The following is a 21353-nucleotide window of genomic DNA, read 5'->3' on the forward strand; positions in this document are numbered from 1 at the left end:
AGAAAGATCTATAACATCAATACACCTACTGGGAAAACTAATCGTCAGATTACTGAATATCCCTACATATGTTTTCCATGTTAACAGACTACCTGGTCTCAGTCACAGTTTAGAACATAGATAGACCATCATAGAGTATAGAATAGATGGAGTGGAGGAGTGGCCAAGTGGTTAGTACATTGGTCTTGACATCCAGAAATACCTGATTCAAATCCCACCTCTGCTCCTTGTGATCTTGAGTAAGTAACTTAACCCTCCATTGCCTCAGATACAAACTTAGGGGTCCCTTTACCAAGCTGCAGGAAAATGTCCCTGTGCTAGTGGCAGGGCCATTTTTATTGCTGCAGGTAGAAAGCCCCCAGACACACATGGCTATGTGATGGGGAGCCCTTACTGCCACTCATTGAGGTGGCGATAAGGGCTCCCGCACTAACCTGGTGTCAATTGAGCAGCACGTGGCAATGCAAAATTACCACCGCATTACCGCCGTGCAACCCATTTCCGGAGGGTTTTTTCCCCCCTGGAAATGGTGCTCGCTTGGGACGGTACTACTGCGTTGGACTTACTGCCACTCTGTAAAAGGGCCCCTTAGATTGTGAGCCATCCAGGTACAGGGATATATCCAGTGATGATCCTAGGTCGGCTGCCACCTGGGGCGGATCGCCGATGTGCACCCTCCCCCGGGTGCAGCACAGTGCCCCACCCCCCCCCCCCCCCCGGTGCAGCACGACCCCCCCCGGCGCATCAACCCCCCCCCCCCCCCCCGGGTGTACGCCGCTGGAGGGGTGCAAAGAGCAGCTGCGCACCTGTCAGCTCCGCTGGCTCTGTGCTCCCTCTGCCCCGGAACAGGAAGTAACCTGTTCCGGGGTAGAAATCACAAGAAAATCGCAAGATGGACGTCCTTCTCACAAGGTTGCCCAAATCGGCATAATCGAAAGCCGATTTTGGACGTCCTCAACTGCTTTCCATCACAGGGATGACCAACGTTCACGGGGGCATGTCGTAAGTGTGGTGAAGGTGGGACTGGGGCGTGCATAACACATGGGCGCCCTCGACCGATAATGGAAAAAAGAAGGGCGACCCTGACGAACACTTGGATGACTTTACCTGGTCCTTTTTTTCTTACGACCAAGCCACAAAAATGTGCCCTAAATGACCAGATGACCACCGGAGGGAATCAGGGATCACTAACCCCCTCCCACCCTGAAAAAAATTTAAAAATATTTTTCCAGTCTCTATGCCAGCCTCAAATATCATACCCAGCTCCATGCAGCAGTATGCAGGTCCCTGGAGCAGTTTTAGTGAATGCAGTGCACTTCAGGCAAGCGGACCCAGGCCCATCCCCCCTACCTGTTACATTTCTGGTGGTAAATGTGAGCCCTTCAAAACCCACCAGAAACCCACTGTATCCACATGTAGGTGCCCCCCTTCACCCCTTAGGGCTATGGTAGTGCTGTACAGTTGTGGGGAGTAGGTTTTGAGGGGGCTCAGCACCCAAGGTAAGGGAGCTATGCAGCTGGGAGCAATTTATGAAGTCTACTGCAGTGCCCCCTAGGCTGCCCGGTTGGTGTCTTGGCATGTCAGGGGGACCAGTGCACTATGAATGCTGGCTCCTCCCATGACCAAAGGGCTTGCATTTGGTCGTTTCTGAGATGGGCGTCCTTGGTTTCCATTATGGCCGAAAATTGGGGACGACCATCTCTAAGGACCACCATCTCTAAGGTCAACCTAAATTTTGCGATTTGGGCGTCCCTGACCGTATTATCGAAACGAAAGATGGACGCCCATCTTCTTTCCATAATACAGGTTTCCCCGTCCCTTCGCCGGGACATCCTGCGAGGACGTCCTCAGGAAAACTTGGGCACCCCTTTCGATTATGCCCCTCTTGCTATGCTGCCATTCATTAAACACATAATAGTTTACAGGTTGACTAGGTACGTAAGATATACTTACACAATGACAAGCAGTGACAGACTAACTAATAATGTTTCCCTGACTCACCAGAAAGACAACATCTTAGACATTCAAGCCAAGTTTAGCAAGGAGGGGAGGCTTTTTACAGCACTTGCACACCAACACCTCTGATCCTACCTGAAAATAGGGAGAGAAAACAGGTCTTAATCCTGAGTTTGAATTTGAGGTAGAAACAAATCTCAGTTTATGAGGCAGAGATTGCCAATGAAGTAAGGCCAGATAGCAAGAGACCTAATGATGTGTACTTTCAAATCTGATCCTACAAGGGGTAGGGGCCACTAGTAGCTCCTCTTGTGAGGTTCTGAGAGTGGGTTGGTTTGGAAATAGGGCATTAGTAGCAGCCTGAAGTATAGAGGAAAACTTTTTTTTTAAATGGCATTGTGCAAAACGATCAGGATTTTAAACTGTATCCTAGCCATGATGGGCAGCCAGTTCTTCTCCTTGAGTAGTGGAGTGGTGTGATCTGATCTCTGAGAATCATACAGAAGGATTACTGCTGTGTTTTGTTTGAACAGAATCCATTTCATACATATGATGGTCAGACCTGCAAAGAGGGTATTGCAGTAGTCTAAATCAGTATTTCCCAAATTGTTCTTGGAATACCCCCCTTAGCAGTCAGGTTTTCAGGATATCCACAATGAATAAGCATGAAAAAGATTTGCACACAATGGAGGCAGTGTATGCAAATGAACCCCATGCATATTCATTGTGGATATCTTGAAAACTCAACTAGCAAGGGGGTAATCCAGGACCGACTTGGGAAGCACTGTTCTAAATGATTGTTTACAAGTGTAAAGTGATCCTAAAATCCTGGATCAGATTTACAAAAGGTGCAAGACCACATTTACAAGGCAATTCTAATGACATGGGCACCTCCATTTAGGTAACAGATACGTGTGTAAATAATTGGAAAAATGGCATATATGCATGTACGTGGACACATATGTGGGAAAATGCTTATATGCTGCTTAAGCACTGTCCTACAACTACACATTTATCTGCAACACAATGTTGTTTGTAGGTGGGCATACACATGGGCAGCCTCTGGGTGGAGCATGGGTGGGGCACACACTTACAGGAGTATCTTATAGAATACTATAAGTTATGCACGTATATCTGGAAGACAGGCACACATTTACACCTGCTCTATGTCTGGTATAACTGATCACGCCTAAGAGCATATGCATATATATAACAGATTATACTAGTATTCTATAAAGGAAAGTAGGGCCCTGATTTCCTTTATAGAATTTGTGCCAATCAGATGCCGTCTGGGCACCTATATATATAGGCCTACTGTTATAGAATTGCTCCCTTAAAGCACATATTATTGCAAACAATAAGAAAGTATACTACATGTTGACTGCTTGATTAAATGATTGGTATATTTGTTGCCTCTCTTTTTTTCTCTTAAAGCTATGTTGAGATAACCATGAGATGCCATTGCAATATCATTATTACAATATATTTTCAGTACATGTAAAACTGTACCCCTTAAATATTTCTGTCTGCAGAAAATCATATTCTGGAGGATGTGAATAAGTGTGTCATAGCTCTCCAGGAGGGGGATGTTGACACACTAGACAGAACAGCAGGTGCTATTCGTGGCCGTGCAGCCAGAGTCATTCATATCATTAACGCAGAAATGGAAAACTATGAAGCTGGAGTTTACACTGAAAAGGTATCAGAAGCAACAAAGCTACTATCTGAGACAGGTAAATGTGGCTGTTAAAATATTTTGGGGCTAAGTTATCAATGTGGGCTACCGTTAAGATGTTATTTTAACCCCAGTTATTATTAACTAGACTCATTGCATAAAATGTGACCTCTGCTAAAATAGCACATAATTTAACAAATTATGGTGCATATTTTAGAAGTCTTATTCATGTTTAAGGTGTCCAAAAACCCATATGCATGAACGTCCAAATCTCAATGTTACAAAACTGGGATATGAACATCTAAATGTAAAGAACATCCATATAGCAAAGGGTGTGGAATATGTGTTAGAAGCCAATTGAGTTTGTTTCGATTTTAGCACAGAAACCGGCTAGAAATCCTGGTTTGTGTTTCAGCCGAAAATGAAACTCCCCCCGCCCTGTTGCTGCTGCCAGTACTGTACACAGCCTCTCTCCTCCTGCCGCCACCACCTCACACAGCATCCCTTCCCTCTCACCCCTCCCTCTGCTGCTGCTGTACACAGCCTCCCTTACCCCCTCCCAGACCCACCCATCAGTCACCCCCCCCCCACCAGGGCAAACTTAGGCACCCTGGTAGTCTAGTGACCTAACTGGGGCAAGAGAGATTCAGTCACTCTGGTCCAAGCCGTCTCCACCACCAAAATGTCCACTGTGACCTTCAGCAGCAGTCTCCTGAGACTGCCACTGAAGGTCTCAGCAGCTATTTGGGAGGTGTATACAGCCAGGAAGAGAATGAATGTGAATCACTCTTGCCACAGTAAGGCTGCTAGACTACCAGGGCACCTAAGATAGGTCTGAGGAGAAGCTGACTGACGGGTAGTTCTGGGAGAGAGAAAGGTATGCTTTGTGGTGCGGTGGTGCGGCCGTGTGGCACTGGGGGGGGGGGGGTGAGGGAGGCTGTGTGTGGTGGCAGTGGCAGTGGCGTTGGGGATGTTCTACTGCCCCTGTACTAGATGCTTTGTTGTAAGGATAATAAAAAAGACAAATGACGCCTTTACATTGTAGATTATCAGGCTTATTTTCGAAAGAGAAGGACGCCCATCTTTCAATACAAATCGGGAGATGGACATCCTTCACCCAGGGTCATCCAAATTGGCATAATTGAAAGCCAATTTTTGGCATCCCCAACTGCTTTCTGTCATGGGTACGACCAAAGTTCCCGGGGGCGTGTCAGAATCGTAGCGAAGGCGGGTCTTGGGCGTGCCTAACACATGGGCGTCCTCGACCCATAATGAAAAAAAAGGGCATCCCTGACGAGCACTTGGACGACTTTACTTGGTCGTTTTTTCTTTTGACCAAGCCACAAAAATTGCTCGAACTGACCAGATGGCCCCTTACTCCCCCAGTGGTCACTAACCCCCTCCCATCCTCAAAAAGAATTTTTTAAATATTTTTGCCAGCCTCTATGCCAGCCTCAAATGTCATACCTAGCTCCATGACAGCAGTATGCAGGTCCCTGGAGCAGTTTTAGTGGGTGCAGTGCACTTCAGGCAGGCAGACCGAGGCCCACCCCCCCCCCACCTGTTACACTTGCAGTGGTAAATGTGAGCCCTCCAAAACCCACCACAAACCCACTGTACCCACATCTAGGTGCCCCCTTCACCCATAAGGGCTATGGTAGTGGTGTACAGTTGTGGGGAGTGGGTTTTGGGGGGCTCAGCACACAAGCACACCTGAGAGCTTTTTCTGAAGTCCACTGCAGTGCCCCCTAGGGTGCCTAGTTGGTGTCCTGGCATGTGAGGGGGACCAGTGCACTACGAATGCTGGCTCCTTCCACAAACAAAGGGCTTGCATTTGGTCGTTTCTGAGATGGGCGTCCTTAGTTTCCATCATCGCCGAAAATCAGAAATGACCAAGTCTAAGGACGACCATCTCTAGGGATGACCTAAATGTCAAGATTTGGGTGTCCCTGACAGTATTATCGAAACGAAAGATGGACACCCATCTTGTTTCGATAATACGGGTTTCCCTGCCCCTTCGCCGGGATGTCCTGCAAGGACATCCTCAGGAAAACTTGGGCGCCCCTTTTGATTATGCCCCTCAAAGTGTTAAACGTGCAAGACTATGTGGTTAAGGATTTCTTTAATCACACTGAAAAACAAGAGAAGTCTAATTGTAAAGATATTCCTGAGAGTGACTGTCTGATCTAGTTCATCTTTAATTATCTTTTGGAAAAAATGCCAATTGCTCTGTGGTACATAAAATAAAATCCTTAATTTAATCTTACTACTTCAGTACCTTATTGAATATTATTGCTTGATACAAGTTTTTTTCCTTCCTTTCCAGTAGAAAGATAAAAAGCATTAATCCCAATTTATTTGTCTGCCTCTATGTATCTACTGCAACAAAGTTAAACCAGTGCAGCTCTTATAACCTAATTGAATGGCAACGATTCAAAATGCATAATCTGATTATCAACCCATGCATGGTATTAATTGACTAAGCTCTTTACTTATCTGAATATTCTGGTGAGAAGTGTATACAGTTCTTAGAAAAAAGAAGACAAACTGAGAAAGAGGGCTTAGTTCAAAGGATATGTAAAAAAAAAAAAAAAGCTCTTTGTATTCTGTACTGGTTCTTTCCTTAAGGTGTAAGTCACCAAACACTGAGACCTAGGAAAATCATAAGAAGCATGTTATGCATTGAGCTTCAATAAAAGTAATTGCATTCTTTATTAAAAATCAAAATAAAACAAGCACCTGCCCCTCCCCCCAAATCATAACTCTGGGGCCCTTTTATAAAGTGTGGTCAAGTGTGCCAAAAGTACTGCATGATAACTGCAAAATGTGTGCTCTTACTGTTTGGGGTATTCCCATCATATTTCTATATAGTTTCTGCACAGAAAAACTATTTCTATGCAGTAGGAGTACTGACAGAATAATTCTGTAAAATAGGCATCAACATTCGTGTGCCGATTACATGTGTAAATGATTAGAATAATGGCATGTACACGTGTGTGTGCACACAGGCATATAAATACCAAAACTCTGCTTAAGCACTATTTAAATACACGTGTATTTTACAGGTAGGCAAATATATAAGCAGAGTCTGTGTGGACTGTTGGTGGAACTCACTGTTACATAAATTATAGAATAGTATGTTATATGCATATCTCTCTTAAAGCTCCGCTGCTTAACACAAGTCCAAAAAGCAACAACTCTTCAAACCATATAGTTTTGGGCTTGTGATATACAAATCTCATTTTTTTTTGTTTAGAAGACTTCAGCTTATCGGAACCATGGGGCACTCTTTGGTTTTGACCACCACTCTCCTATTGTCACTGGTCTTCAAGTATATTATATGCTTCTTGTTTTATATATAGCTTTCTATTGTATTTTGGTTATTCGCCATTAAATATTATCTCCAAAACCTACCAAAAGACAGTCCCTCTTATGCCACCTTAGTACCACACTTAAGTAAGTTGCTTCTCAGGAAAATAGGTTGTCCGACACGACATGCTGTTTCAAGGATACATATGCAGGATATACATATCTCTGACTTTGAAGTGCAAACATGCAATTCTCTAGTTTGTGCAATGCTTGTGTCTAATGTCATGCAAGGTTATGTTAGTATTCTATAAAGGAAAGTAGATGACTACTCTCCTTTAAAGAATAGGGGCGACATAGAGGGGCATATTCAAACGGGGTGCCCAAGTTTTCCTGAGGGCGTCCTCGCAACACGTCCCCGCGAAGGGGTGGTGAAACCTGTATTATCGAAACAAGATGGGTGTCCATCTTTTGTTTCGATAATACAGTCGGGGATGCCCAAATCTCAACATTTAGGTCGATTTTAGCGATGGTCGTCCCCAGTTTTTGGCAATAATGGAAACCGAAATTTGGCCATCCCTGTGGGGGGGGGGGGGGGCAGTTGAGGACGTCCAAAATGTTTGAAAGAAGGACATCCACGCCTTCGTTTTGCCTCTGCTGACACACACATACCTCCCCCCCCAGGGACCTGCATACTGCACCCCCCCACAGAGATGGCCAAATTTCAAGGGTGTGGTGTGGTAGGGTGTGGTCTGGTCTGGATGAGTGGCCTAGTGGTTAGAGCAGTGGTCTTGTCATCCAGAGGTGGCTGGTTCAAATCCCACTGCTGCTACTTGTGATCCAAAATCCAATTAAAATAAAGGGAGTGCCCCAGGTATAGCAGGCATGCATATTCTTCTCACAGAAACATCCAGGAATGGACATCCTTCTCATAAACATCCACATTTTGGACATTTTCAACTGTCGTCGCAGGGACAGAGGCATATAGAAGGGCATCCTCTTCTGCCGTTGCAGGGACGGAGGCATAGAAATATCCAGTGTACCTGAATGTAACTCACCTTGAGCTGCTACTGAAGAAGGTGTGAGCAAAATCTAAATAAATAAATAAATAGCGAAGGAGGTCCTTCACTCATACTCTAAAAAAAGACAAAGGTTTTTTTAAGTTGTTTTTTTTGGAGTGGGAGGTGGTTAGTGACCACTGGGGGAGTCAGGGGAGGTCATACCCGATTCCCTTCGGTGGTCATCTGGTCATTCAGGGCACATTTTTGTGGCTTGGTCATAAAAAAAAGGACCAAGTAAAGTCGGCCAAGTGTTCGTCAGGGACGCCCTTCTTTTTTCCATTATTGCTTGAGGACACCCATCTGTTAGGCACGCCCCAGTCCCGCCTTCGCTATGCCTTCAACACGTCCCCTGGAACTTTGGGCATCCCTGCAACGGGAAGCAGTTGGAGACACCCAAAATCAGCTTTTGATTATGCTGATTTGGGCGACCCTGAGAGAAGGACGCCCATCTTGCAATTTGTGTCGAAAGATGGGCGCCCTTCTCTTTCAAAAATAAGCCTGATAGGCACCCAGTTAAAAAATTAGCCCCTTAAAGGGCAAGTCTATAACTAGGCATTCACAGTTTCATGCCCCTGGGCACACATAATTGCAGGAAAGTAGCACCAATGCACGTAAGTATCCTACTCATTGTTTTCTAATAGTGCATGTATGTGCAAGGGGGGCATGCATATGGGTGGGACATGGGCTCCTAGTAATGCATGTAGCTTGCAGGACACTGTGAGTTGCATTTGCCCTTGCTGTAGTGGGTGCAGGTGTAATACGGCTGGTAAAACTGTAAGGTAAATTTTAGAGGCACTGATGCCAGCTTATGGTAGTATAAGAATCTCATCACCCAGTTGCTTTTATATAATAGGCTCTCACCATGTGGCATCAGTGTGCCTAAAAGGAGGTGCCCACTTATAGAGTTGGATCCTTAGTGTGGATGCAATTGCAACCTCATAAATTCCCATTATGCAGTTTTTGCAGAATGGCCCTATTTGTATTTAATTGGCAATATTATTACTTTCTTAATACACAGTTTCTTTTGTCTTAACATTGACAACATCTTTGAGTAGTTCCTTCACCTAATCTGAGTATGATCTCACAACAAACTATGGATAGTAAGCCATAAAAGCTTAAGGGGCCCTTTAACAAAGATGCGGTAAAAAGTGGCCTTAGTGCGGGCTTACTCATGTCATTCCCACGCGCTAAGATCATTTTTACTACGTAGGTAAAATGGATGACTTTTCTATTTCCAGGATTATGGCCATTAACACGTGAGCACTTACCAACACCTATTTTGTAGGTGATAACGGCTTACACGCTAACCACATGCCAATCGGTTAGCGTGCGGCAATGTAAATGCACTAAACAATTAGCGCAGGACATGCCCACTCTCTCCCCTGACCTTCCCCCAACATTAAAATTACATGCTATTTTTTAGCACATAGGTAGCGCACACACATGCAAAAATCACCATGGGATGCCAGTGCATGCCCCGCGGTAGGCCCTTTTTGGTTGTAGTAAGCACGGGTTAGAGCTTACCGTAGCTTACTAAAAGGACCCTTAAATTAGCTCTGAAAGACGTATGTTGCCAACTCCACAGGAAATAATGGACACAAAGCATAAAAGAGAGAACATTTCTTTTCTTTTCAATTTTGGTGGGGGGGGGGGGGCAATCTTTTTCCTCTAATTAGAAAAGAGAAACAAAGATTACTATGCCTGAGTTATGTAAGTCTCACATGTATGATGGTCTGATAAAAGAACAATAAGGGTATCACCTCAAGCAGATTGCAGATGTCTTGCTTTCACTCACTTCGCAGTTGAATATATGCATCACAAACAGTACAGTATGTCTCTATTCCAAATCTTCTACCGTACCATGAATTAAAGATCTGTACATTATATATTAGTATAAGATATTCTAGTGCAGTGCTTCTCAGTGTTTTTTTTTCCGGGTCACACTTTCAAGCTTGCTTGATACTCATGGCACACCAACCCAAATTTCGCAAAACTATCATATTTGCCACTGGCCACTTGACTGTGAAATATGTTACATTACATTAAATCACAATACTTATTTTCTGCATCTACCTCAAAGTTCTATGTGGATTACAAATTAAATAAGTCAGATATACCTGGGACGTAGCATTCTAAAATAACTATAACGTAGAGTTTCTTTTACTAAGGTGCACTAACGGATTTAGTGCTCACTAAATGCTAAGATGCCCATTATATTCCTATGGGTGTCTTATCATTTAGTGTGCACTAAATCCATTAGTGCACCTTAGTAAAAGGACTCCTTAGATAAGCATTTGTGAAACAGAAAAGTGTTACTGCCTTTCTAAAGGCTAAATAGTTTTCCTATCTGATCTCTGAAGGTAGAATATTCTAAATCTTGTCAGCTTGTAAGAAAAGGATGAAGTAAACAATCATTTGGATATAATACCATTAGGAGTAGGAAAATGCAAATTTAATGTATTCCTAGTCAATCGTTCAATAGGTTTTTGCAGTAAAAGGGTCAATTTATATTATATTACATCAGGCCTGTAGACCACTAATACCTCAACAGTTCTAAGTGGGTTCCAATCAAAGAAGCCAGAACATAATTCTGGGATGATGTTCCCCCTGTTTACTAAGCCATGCAGCAATGCCAACACAGCCCATTCAAAGTAAATGGGCTATGTCGGCATTAGCACACAGCAACCACTAGCGTGGATTAGTAAACAGGGAAATTTGTTTGGGAGCCTTTTCTATGATCAACCCTTGGGAGTGGAATAAACTGCCACTGGAACTGAGATTAACAGTAAATGCATTTAAAAACAGTTGAAAACCTATTTGTGTACATAGCAGTCATTTATTTTTATTTATTTACTTTAACTTCATATCCCACCTTTACAAATTACATCCTCAAAGTAGGCTACAATTTAAAAAAATGGTATAAAATCACATGCATTAATTAAACAAGTAATAAAAACAAGGCTTTCAATAGAAGACCCTAATTGCCTAGTTGTAAACCAATTGAAATCTCTCATGCAGAAATTAGAAGATGAAAAGTTTGATTCAAGTAACAGAAAGAGGGAGTGGGTAGAGAAAAGGAAATAAGGAATTTAGCACTCTCCATCTCCTAACCTTAGCAGGTATAGTAACTGAGGGGAGTCCAAGGTTTATCACACTGCATTCACAAATCCTTTTCAGTTCAGTTTCATGAGGAAGGGCATGGCTCCCAAGTGCCAGCCTGAGGGGGGGGGGGGCACTTGAGGAGGACATGAAGATCAAAAAAGAAAAAAATAAATGTGGGGATGGGGAGAACAATTATAAACAATGGCCCTTGGCTACAGACCCACAGTATGCCACTGAGTTGATCAGTTAGATAACTAAATGTGGGGGAATTTGGAAGTGCTGTTTCTTTAAATTAGTTCCTAATTGGATATGAAATGTTTGTAAACAGTTCTTGCCTGACCTGTTTTGTATTGTGCTATGTGTAGCTGAAAATCAGTATATGAGTACTTAATTGTAAACATTGGGACTCATCTCCTAATGAAAAGACGATCGCCTAAATGTGTGACCTATTTTCATCCAAATTTAGGAGCTTGAGGGAGGAGGTTTTAAAGGTATGTTAGCCAATAACCTGCTTTATTTATATCCCTTAATACAACTTAAAGAGCACCAGTGCAGGTTGTCTTGCCCAAACACAGCATTATGAGGTCATCATGAGGTTCATAATAATGAAAACATGCAAGATGCTTGTAAAGCAGTTCATTAGTATGTGGCTATTAGTGTGCACTGGCGGTTTTACTGGAGGTATAGCCAGTAAAATAACCCCTGCTAAAAGATGGGGTTATTTTATCACCTAGGACTATGGGGCCGCTAAGGCTCACCCCAATATGCCTGAGCTGCAGTGTGAAAGGGCTGACACTAGCTTACTAAATGGTTGAAATAGTCCCCTCCCACCAAAGCAGAATGTCCCTTTTGGGTGCCCCCCCAAAGTGAACTCCAAAGTATCCCCCCTAACTTGACTAGCCTCTTCTATCTGTGGCCCCTACCCAGTGGCGTCGCGAGGGCAGCTGACACCCGGGGCGGGTCGCCGCTGTGCACCCCCCCGGGTGCAGCGCGACGCACCCTCCCCCCTCCGTAGTGCAACACCCCCCCCTCGCCTGCAAGAACATACCTGGAAGGCGGTGAGGGGCGGGCGGGAGGGCCAATCCGCCGAGTGCACGCCGCTGGGGGGTGTCGGCGCCTCGCTGGTTCCTTGCTCTCTCTGCCCCGGAACAGGAAGTAACCTGTTCCAGGGCAGAGAGAGCAAGGAACCAGCGAGGCGCTGACACCCCCCAGCGGCGTGCACCCGGGGCGGTCCGCCCCACCGCCCCCCCTTCCTATGCCACTGCCCCTACCATAACCACCCCTCTAAAGCTTGTACCCCAACCACTCCCCCTACCCCCCAAAATCTCCCCCCCCCCCCCACTGTCTTACAGTACTCTCATGGGAATTCAAAGTGTGGTAAAAGCTCACCTTTTACCGCACCATGATAACATCTTTCTTACGTTTTTAGCTGAAAATTAATCTTTTTTTAAGACCTTAAAAGTTATACAGTAAATTTGTATAGATTTATGAGCCTATTGCTAAAAGTCAGTACTAAGCTCCTAACTTTGTTCCCCACCATAAATCTGCTCCAGTTTTCACCCATTTTTAATGCTCCTAAACGTAGGAGTTTAGTGAAATTCTGAGTATAAATTTAGGCACTCAGCCCTAGTAAATTTTCAAAAAGGCCAATTTAGGAGCACAACTCCCAAAGTTAGAAGCATAAACCCTTGAAATATATGGCCCATTGATTTTATATGTATGAACACATCTAATTTTATTCCTGTGTACAGTATCTTGCATTGGTGTTTTGCAGTGCTATCCATTAGCAGTGCAAGTGACTTGTGCTCGCTTCTGCAATAATGTGTCTATTTTCTCATTTCCCTATATAGGATGAGTGCTAGACATCCTGGGGCACAGGGCAGAAATTTGGGAACAGGCCCTAAAATCCACATCCAGGCTGTGTCTCCTTCAGCTTCAAGCTGACTTGGAGTCCCCTATGACCCGTGAGCACAAACAATTGTGTGCATATGCCAAATGTGTGTTTAAGTGCTGTTCTGTAACTACACACATACTATGGAGTGGAGGAATGGCCTAGTGGTTAGTGCACCGGTCTTAAAGTCCAGAGGTGGCTGGTTCAGATCCCACTGCTGCTCCTTATGATCCAAAATCTAAATAAATAAAGGGGGTGTCAGAGGCATAGCAGGCATGGATGTCCTTCTCACAGAAACATCCAGGCATGGACATCCTTCTCACATCCACATTTCAGATATCTTCAACCATTGCTGGGACAGAGGCATAGAAATATCCAGCATACCTGAATGTAACTCACGTTGAGCTACTACTGAAAAAGGTGTGAGCAAAATCTAAATAAATAAATAGCAAAGGACATCCTCAACTGGCATCAGATTTTTCAGGGTGGGAGGTGGTTAGTGACCACTGCATGCCTTTTTCCATTCAGTTAGTGCATCAGTTAGTCACTGCAGTGCCCCCTAGGGTGCACGGTTGGTGTCCTGGCATGTCAAAGGGACCAGTTCACTACAAATGCTGGCTCCTTCCACAACCAAATGACTTGGATTTGGTCATTTCTGAGATGGCCGTCCTCAGTTTCCATTGGACCACAACCCCCCTCACGACCCCCGGATCTTTTTAAAAGATTTTCCCCTGGTGGTCCAGTGAAGCGCGACCCCCCCCCCCCCACAACCCCCAAACTCTGAACCTTTTAAAAACATGTTCCCTGGTGGTCCAGTGGATTGAACTCTTTCCCCTGTGCATGCACACACACACCCTCCTGTACCCGACCCCCACCCTGCCCCTCCTGTACCTTTACAACAAGGTAGAGGTAGGAGGGCAGGAGCAACGGCTCCTCCCTCCTGCCTTGGGCCAGCCCAAAACAAAATGGTGGCGCCCTGGCTCTGCTCAGTCCATTCTGGGATACACTGGGCAGGGCCTGGGCGCTTCTATTTTGTTCCTGGTGGGCCCAAGGCAGGAGGGAGGAAGAGTTGCTCCTCCCTCCTGCCTCCAGCTTGTTGTAAAGGTACAGGGAGGGGCAGGTGGGGGTCGGGTATGGGAGGGGGTGGGTGTGCACGTGCAGGGGAAATAGTTCAATCCACTGGATCACCATGGAAAATGTTTTTAAAAGGTTTGGGGGGTGGAGGGGGTTGCAGTCCACAGGACCACCAAGGGAAATGTTTTAAAAAGGTTCAGGGTTTGGGGGTCTTGGGGGGGGGGGGGGTCACGGTCCACTGTACAACCAGGGAAAATGTTTTAAAAGATTCAGGGGTTGGGGGGGGTTGCGGTCCATTGCACCACCAGGGTAATTTTTTTTTTTAAGTGTGGGGTTGGGGAGGTCCAGTGCATCAGATCCATTTGACAGCTCAAACTCGCAAACAGCGAGGATGCACAAAGGGGGATCGGTGCAGCTCATTTACATGTGATCCCCTTTGTGCATCGCTGGCTGTTGTGAGTCACTAAATTTTAGTGAGACAGCTATATTTTATGAAAGAGATTTGCATATAATGGAGGCAGTGTATACAAATCAAGTTCATGCATATTCATTGTGGATATCCTGAAAACTTGACTGGCAAGGCATACTCCAGGACTGGAATTGAGAAACACTGTTCTAGAACATGTAATTATGTGTAATTGTTAGTGCTTTTGTTATAAAATTACCCCTATGGGGCAATTTTACCAGGGCAAAGCAGGAACTTATCCATATAGTGGAAATATCCAATGAACATATCCAGTGCTGACCACCTTATCTGGATATTCAGTACCAGCCATTAATCTGGATAATGGCACTGAATATCTGGATATTTTTGGACTGCAATAGCTGGCATTAAAAAATAAAAATCACTGTGACAGCTGACTTCCTAAGAATCTAAAAGAGCTGGGGCAATCCTTACAGAGAATGTCTTCTCTCACTTGGCTCTTCAACTTTTAGGGTTTTAGATTGTAAGCTCTCCTGAGCAGGGACTGTCCTTCCCCATGTGAAACTTGTACAGCGCTGCGTAACCCTGGCAGCGCTATAGAAATGCTAAGTAGTAGTAGTAGTTGTTTCATAGATTCAGAGAAAATTTGTCAAGGCCTAACTCGCAGTATCCCATGACTTTTGAACTGATAACATCATTCTGAGAAAGCATTATCAACATATATATCATAGCACAGAGTTATATAGACATGTTGATTAACCAGCAGTTTGATGATTATGTTATATAATGAAGAGCTTTGGCTATCAATCTTTAAAGGGGCTTATCTTTATTTGATGAATGCTCCATATTAGCAATTGTTTTGTGTCTTGGAACAATAATTTGTAGAGCTGATGGATGTGTTTTGGGTTTTTTTAGTACTAAGTTGTGACTTCTTAGATAAGCACAGTAACAATTTGTTTTCACCCTTTTGGCTTTGATCCAGCCCTTGACTGAAACAAGGTTAATGTGATGTGGGTTTGCATGCTGTTTTGATAAAACATCCATGAATTTTATGTTCAGAGGCCCTTACATTGTAATATAAAGAAGGATGTTGAAGAAACAAAGCTCTTGTGCAGTGCAGTGTTCCAATGACTAGTTTTGTGGTCTCAGGCGCAACTCCATATAGAGTTTTACGCATGGAGCATCTCAAACCATCTAGTGTTCTGATTGGCTGATTGCCCCCTGAAGCTTTATAGTCTTTGCACTGAAGCACCCTAAGGTTTATCCTCTAGAAATGAAGCACATCAAGTCAATGAGGAATTTGTTCATACAGTTCATTACCTCTCTGGCAAACATCCTGATGACACATTCTGAGTGGACAGTATTTTCACTCCTGTATCCAATATAGGTTGATTTAGTTGGTTTCTATTTTCTTTCATTCAAGTCTTTATTAAGATCGACTGAATTGAAAGCAGTCAAAAGAAGACAAAGATAAACTTAAATAGCATCAGCAACAAAAAACAGTAGCGTTGCATTTCTACTTACAGCTGTGGAATACATAATTAAGCTGCAAAAAATTGCAACCTCATGGGCTTTCATACAATAATAACAAAAAAATGAATCTAATCTAAGGTAAGTAATTCTATAAGTGGGCAGCTCCTGTTAAGTGCCCTATTGCTATTTGGGGTGTGACTCCTCTGTACCAGCATCTGAGTACCTAGATTCCATTATAGAGTACAAGGGAAACTTGGCATTGGTGCATCCTACATTTAGAAACCCAGTTTCACCAGCCATAGCACTGGTGTAATCGAGCATGGCAAACTACAACAAATACTTGCATAATTTATATTATATAAGTTGCATGTATATCTGGAAGACAGGCCCATATCTCTCCCATGCTCTGCTTATATGCACACCACCCTTGTATTTGCATGCTATAGCACTTTTGTGTGCTCTTAAAAGGTACTTGTGCACATAAGTGCTACTTTAGGCACATAGACGTGTGCAAAGGGACACCTAACTACAGGTGTCCCTAAGGTGTCTAGAATTGTCCTTCTTGTGTCTTTTATTAACTTTTATTCTGGGGTTAGCAAATTGTCAAGGAGCTTTTGCTCCCAAATTGACAAACTAGAGTGCAAAGCTCTAAATTTTCAGATAGCAATTTTATAGCTTAATTGTTTTTGAAGCTGCAGAATAGAATAGATTCTCCTCCAAATCCATACCAGTGTGGCTGTAAATTAGGAGGTAAGAAAGCATATAGATTAGGGTACCCATATTTAGTTGAAAAGTCCAACATTTACCAGTCTATTGTACAAGTTTATCCATCTTACAAGGTGTCCATATAGAGATTTGTCCCAGAATCAAAGCCAGTCTTTTCCGTAGCCATAAAGCAAAGTTTTTGCATAGATTGTAATGATTTGTAGGAAAGTGATGCTGTCTCTGGACAGTGATTACTTTACGACAGAAAGTCACATGTTCAGTCTCATTGAACAGAGATGTTAAATCCACATGCATAGGAGCCGACTCTCTGGGTGCTGTGGGTACTTGAGCACCCCCAGTATTGAGAAAATTCCTTGTATGTGTCCAAGGAAGGGTTATTTCCACTGGGCTTAGCACCCCCAATAATTTTGAAAAGTTGGCTCCTATATCCACATGTGACTGCACTATACAGTGTTTAAGCTAAAGATATGGAAATAGTGTGAAACAACTCATGCTGATTACACAGCTTTTAAAATGGCTAAAAATGATTCTCCGATAACAAGCAGGATACTACATACCACATTTCAAGTGAGGTCATCTGACAGAACCCGGCACGGACACTACACCAGCATTCTGGAACTTTCAGAAGTCTGGAAGTACTACATCATGCATACATTGGTGCATTCCTGCCCAGCATGTGTGTGACCATGCTTCTGTGCAAGGGAACCATGCTTTGCAGCTGATATTCCTTCATGCACCCCTCATCCGAGTTAAGAAGCATGTGGCTTCTCTTTCTGTTTCTGATGTGAGCCCATGCTTCTATGCATAAATTGTTGGATCTGGGACAAGTGGTCTTGTGTCTTTAAAGAAAACTTTCTGGATGAAATGGAAAGGGTAGTGGATGCAAAGACAAAACAAAATCCAGTGTATTACCAGTTTTATGCATAGAAAAGATAATGTGTTGAGCAAGGTCCAAACTGTTAAAGAATGCAAAGAAGAGTGAGACTCTGAAGGGGGGAGATTAAAGTCACCCACAAGAAGAAGTGGGGAAAACAAAGTAGAGCATTCAGAAACAAAAGCAGAGAGTTCATCAAGAGAGAATGTAGAAGGCGGTGTGGGATGATATAAAACAGCAAGAAAGATTGCAAGAGAAATAGTTGACAGAAAGATCTAAAAGAAATCATGGAGCATCATACTCAAATCAGGCTGTTAGTTACTGGAGATCCCTTCCAACTGATTTAAGACTTAAAAATTCTTAGATTATTTTTTCATATAAATCTTAAGACCTCCCAGTGGAGGTCATAGAGACGAGGACTGTGTCAGAATTTAAGAAAGTGTGGGATAATCATGTGGGATCCCTTAGGAAAGGAAGAGTTAGTGTTTACTAAGGATGGGTAGACTGGATCGGCCACTTGACCATTATCTGCCATCTTGTTTCTATGTTTCTAAATTGGATCTATAAACCACTTGTCCACCTCCATAAGATCGCTGAATTTAAAGATTTGGACGTCTCTGACTGTATTTTCAAAACAAAAGTTGGACGTCCATCTTTTTTCGAAAATACGGTTTTCCCTGTCCCTGAATTTGGACGTTTTGCAAAGACGTCCAAAACACAACTTGGACGTTTCTTTCGAAAATGCCCTTCCACATAACCCATTCTGGGCAATATCAGGCAGATGAGATAAATAATGGATTAAAAAAAATAAATATATGGTTGTTGAAGGCATATGTAATTTGCATATGCCTGTATGACTTAGAAGTCCATTTACTTTAACACTATATATTGTTTAGAAAACATTTGTTTAGCCTGTTACACTGGAATAGATGTCAAGGATACATTGGTAGGGTGGGGGAAGGGAGTATCTGGATAGGCCTACAACACAGATGTTCATTCCCTATTTCACAAAGGGAGTCCATGTCTATGTAAAGGAACCTAGACATTGGTATTTACATTGTCTCCTAGGTGTAGGGACAGCTGTAAACACCAATGTCTGGCGTCCCCTGAATTTCCAGCTCCCCCCTCCCCCACTTAAAGGGTCCTCAGTACAACTGCTCCCCAAGCATAGCCTATCTTAAGCAAACCCCCTCATAGCAGCAGTAGAGTTACCGAACAACCTCACACCCTGCACCATATAGATCCCCTTGAGCAACCTCACCATCATGGCACAGCATACCCTTGGAACCTCCCTGTCATGACACAGCCCCACAGTCAGCCCCCCATTGAGGCACAGACTCCCAAGCAGCCACTCGTTGTAGTACTCAATCCCTAAAAGCAGCTGTCCCACCAGCAGGTAGTGTTCTGGAGAGTCCTGTGGTCTCCTCTCCCTCTCCCCACAAAAAGCGTTGGTCTGTTCTCTCCTGACTCCACCCTGAAGAGCATTGGTCATCTCCCACCTGACTCCGTCTAATGAGTATTAGCTCCCTCCCTCCCAAGCACCTCAGAGATCATCATCCCCACCTCTGTAGATGTCATGGCAGCCATTTTGAAGCTGGAGCCATCATAGACAGGAATGAATGGGGATTGCTCTTGACATTACTGTCCTAGCCATCTGGAGCTGTAATTCTCAGCTCACAGTGGGGGGGGGGGGGGGGTGGTGCTTTAAAAGGGGTGCAATGTTCAGGAGGAGGTAAAGGGTTAGTTCTTATTGAGAGGCAATGCTTTTGTAGAGGAGAGATAGAAGGGAGATTAGAATCTGAGTTGAATTGGGGAAAGGAGTGTACCTGACCTGATACCGTCATGCGGGTTCCAGCCAGTATTCAGCAAGGACCCACATAAGTGAGTGACCAGTTGAAATATGGGCAATTGCCTCCCATCTGCTCAGGCCCAGATATTTAATGCCGGTAATCGCTCATAGCCTGGTGTTGAATATCCAGGTCTAACTTAGTCAGCCAGCAATGGTATGCATTTATAAAAATACTCACAGCCACTAGCTGAATATTGACTGGATAAATCCTTTGAATATTGGGACCTTTATTTTTATATTTGTGAGAAATAACAAATTTGAACAAGCTATTTTTTTTGAGGGACCACTTTCAAAAACTTTGGTTGTCAATATAAGTAAGATATCCTTTACCAATATTTTAAATTTATTTAGAAGCAAATTTTCAAAGAGCTGCTAAGAACTGGAAATACAGAGGTTTGTCTATTAACAGATTGCATAATGGTATTAACATGAATCATCTTCTGCAGGGCCCGTTTTATTCCTATGGGTGCTGCAGCAGAAAGTGCTCAGCAACGCCAATAGCACACACTAGCGAGGAACAGTTACAAATTTTGGGTTAAGAAAATAATTATTGATTTTTTTCCTTATAATAAATATTAAACAGAAAATTTGTGCTTTATATATATATATATATATATATATATATATATATATATATATATATATATATATATATATATATATATATATATATATTATAAGTGCATGTTGTCTCTTGCAGAGTAAAGGTTATAGTGAAATTTACTGACAATTCCTATTCATTGGTTTGACCTCCTTAAGTCCCATGGTGCCAAAATAACTTTTAAGTTTGTATTGTAGCATGCACCTCTTGTATTCTTTCATTCATACCTGTGAAGTGGGAATGCTGACTGTCAGATTATGGAAGCATGGCTGAGGTTTTCAAAAAAATTGACAGGATACTGTCTGGCAAGTGAAAATCTGACTAGCCGTCTGTATCATGTTATAAGGTTGCTGGACATTGCATGAGGTGATTGAGCCCAAGCAGCAGGTTTGTAATTGGGACTAATACTGGAAAATGCTAATTTGGACTTAGATCTAATTGTTTACTACATCTGGGATATACATATGAATTTGGCAGATACTGTATTGTGCATAATATAACTGGGCCATATTTTCCAACATTCTATCTGGGTTGGGATAGAGCAGATGGTGAATGAGTGCTGGGACTGGACAGGGGTATCTAAGAGCCAGATACTGTAATATAGCACAGTAATTGCCTTCTTTCACTTCAACATTATTAAATCATTTTGAGATATCACAACTGAAACTGACAGACTAACACTGAAGAGTAACACTAGACACCTGTGGAACCAAAATGTGGATGCATACCTAGAATAGCAAGCAGAAGTCACAAAAGGACAGTGATAGTTGACTGTAAACATACTTTTCCACAATAGTCACAACCCACAACAAGAAAAAGCCTGTAAATACCACATAACTGGAGATCATACTCTAAAATACATAATTTCAAATGAATACTTTAATTCTGGTATTACCTCAATAATAGCACTACAACTTATATCCAGTGCCAAATGCACTATGAAGTAAAGCAAAACCTTCAATAAAGACATTCAGAGTCTATTGCAAACCTGAAGCCCATAACAGCACTGCTAAGGCTCAAAGAGCAACAACTCTACTCATGAAAAGGCTGTATTAAAAATATTACATTAGCTCTAGTGCACCAAAACAGAAACATGCAGGGCTGTTACAAATCTCTACACAGAAACTGTATACTAACAGGATCTCTCACCTTGTTCATACATGCAAAACATTAACAGACCCTCATCAAATACAGAATAATTAAATAGGAGAAGGGTACACTTCCCAGAGAGGAGTGTAGGGAGAGATAAGAGTGGAGAGGTACTAAGCAGCTGCAGAGTGAATGCACTTGTAAGTCAACAAGAGGAGTTTGAACTGTATGCAGAAATGGATAGGGAGTCAA

General features: G+C 43.1%; 1 protein-coding gene across 1 annotated transcript in view; it reads left to right on the plus strand.

The window, feature by feature from the left end:
* The window catches only part of CTNNA2 (catenin alpha 2), a 1714656-nt gene that overhangs the window by 1495178 nt on the left and 198125 nt on the right, over positions 1-21353 (plus strand). Inside the window, exon 12 of the mRNA XM_030191022.1 lies at positions 3489-3689. Within this exon, the coding sequence (XP_030046882.1) occupies positions 3489-3689 (201 nt within the window). The remainder of the gene's footprint in view (positions 1-3488; positions 3690-21353) is intronic.

The sequence above is a fragment of the Microcaecilia unicolor genome, chromosome 2, assembly GCF_901765095.1.
Source record: "Microcaecilia unicolor chromosome 2, aMicUni1.1, whole genome shotgun sequence".
NCBI classification, from domain to species: domain Eukaryota; kingdom Metazoa; phylum Chordata; class Amphibia; order Gymnophiona; family Siphonopidae; genus Microcaecilia; species Microcaecilia unicolor.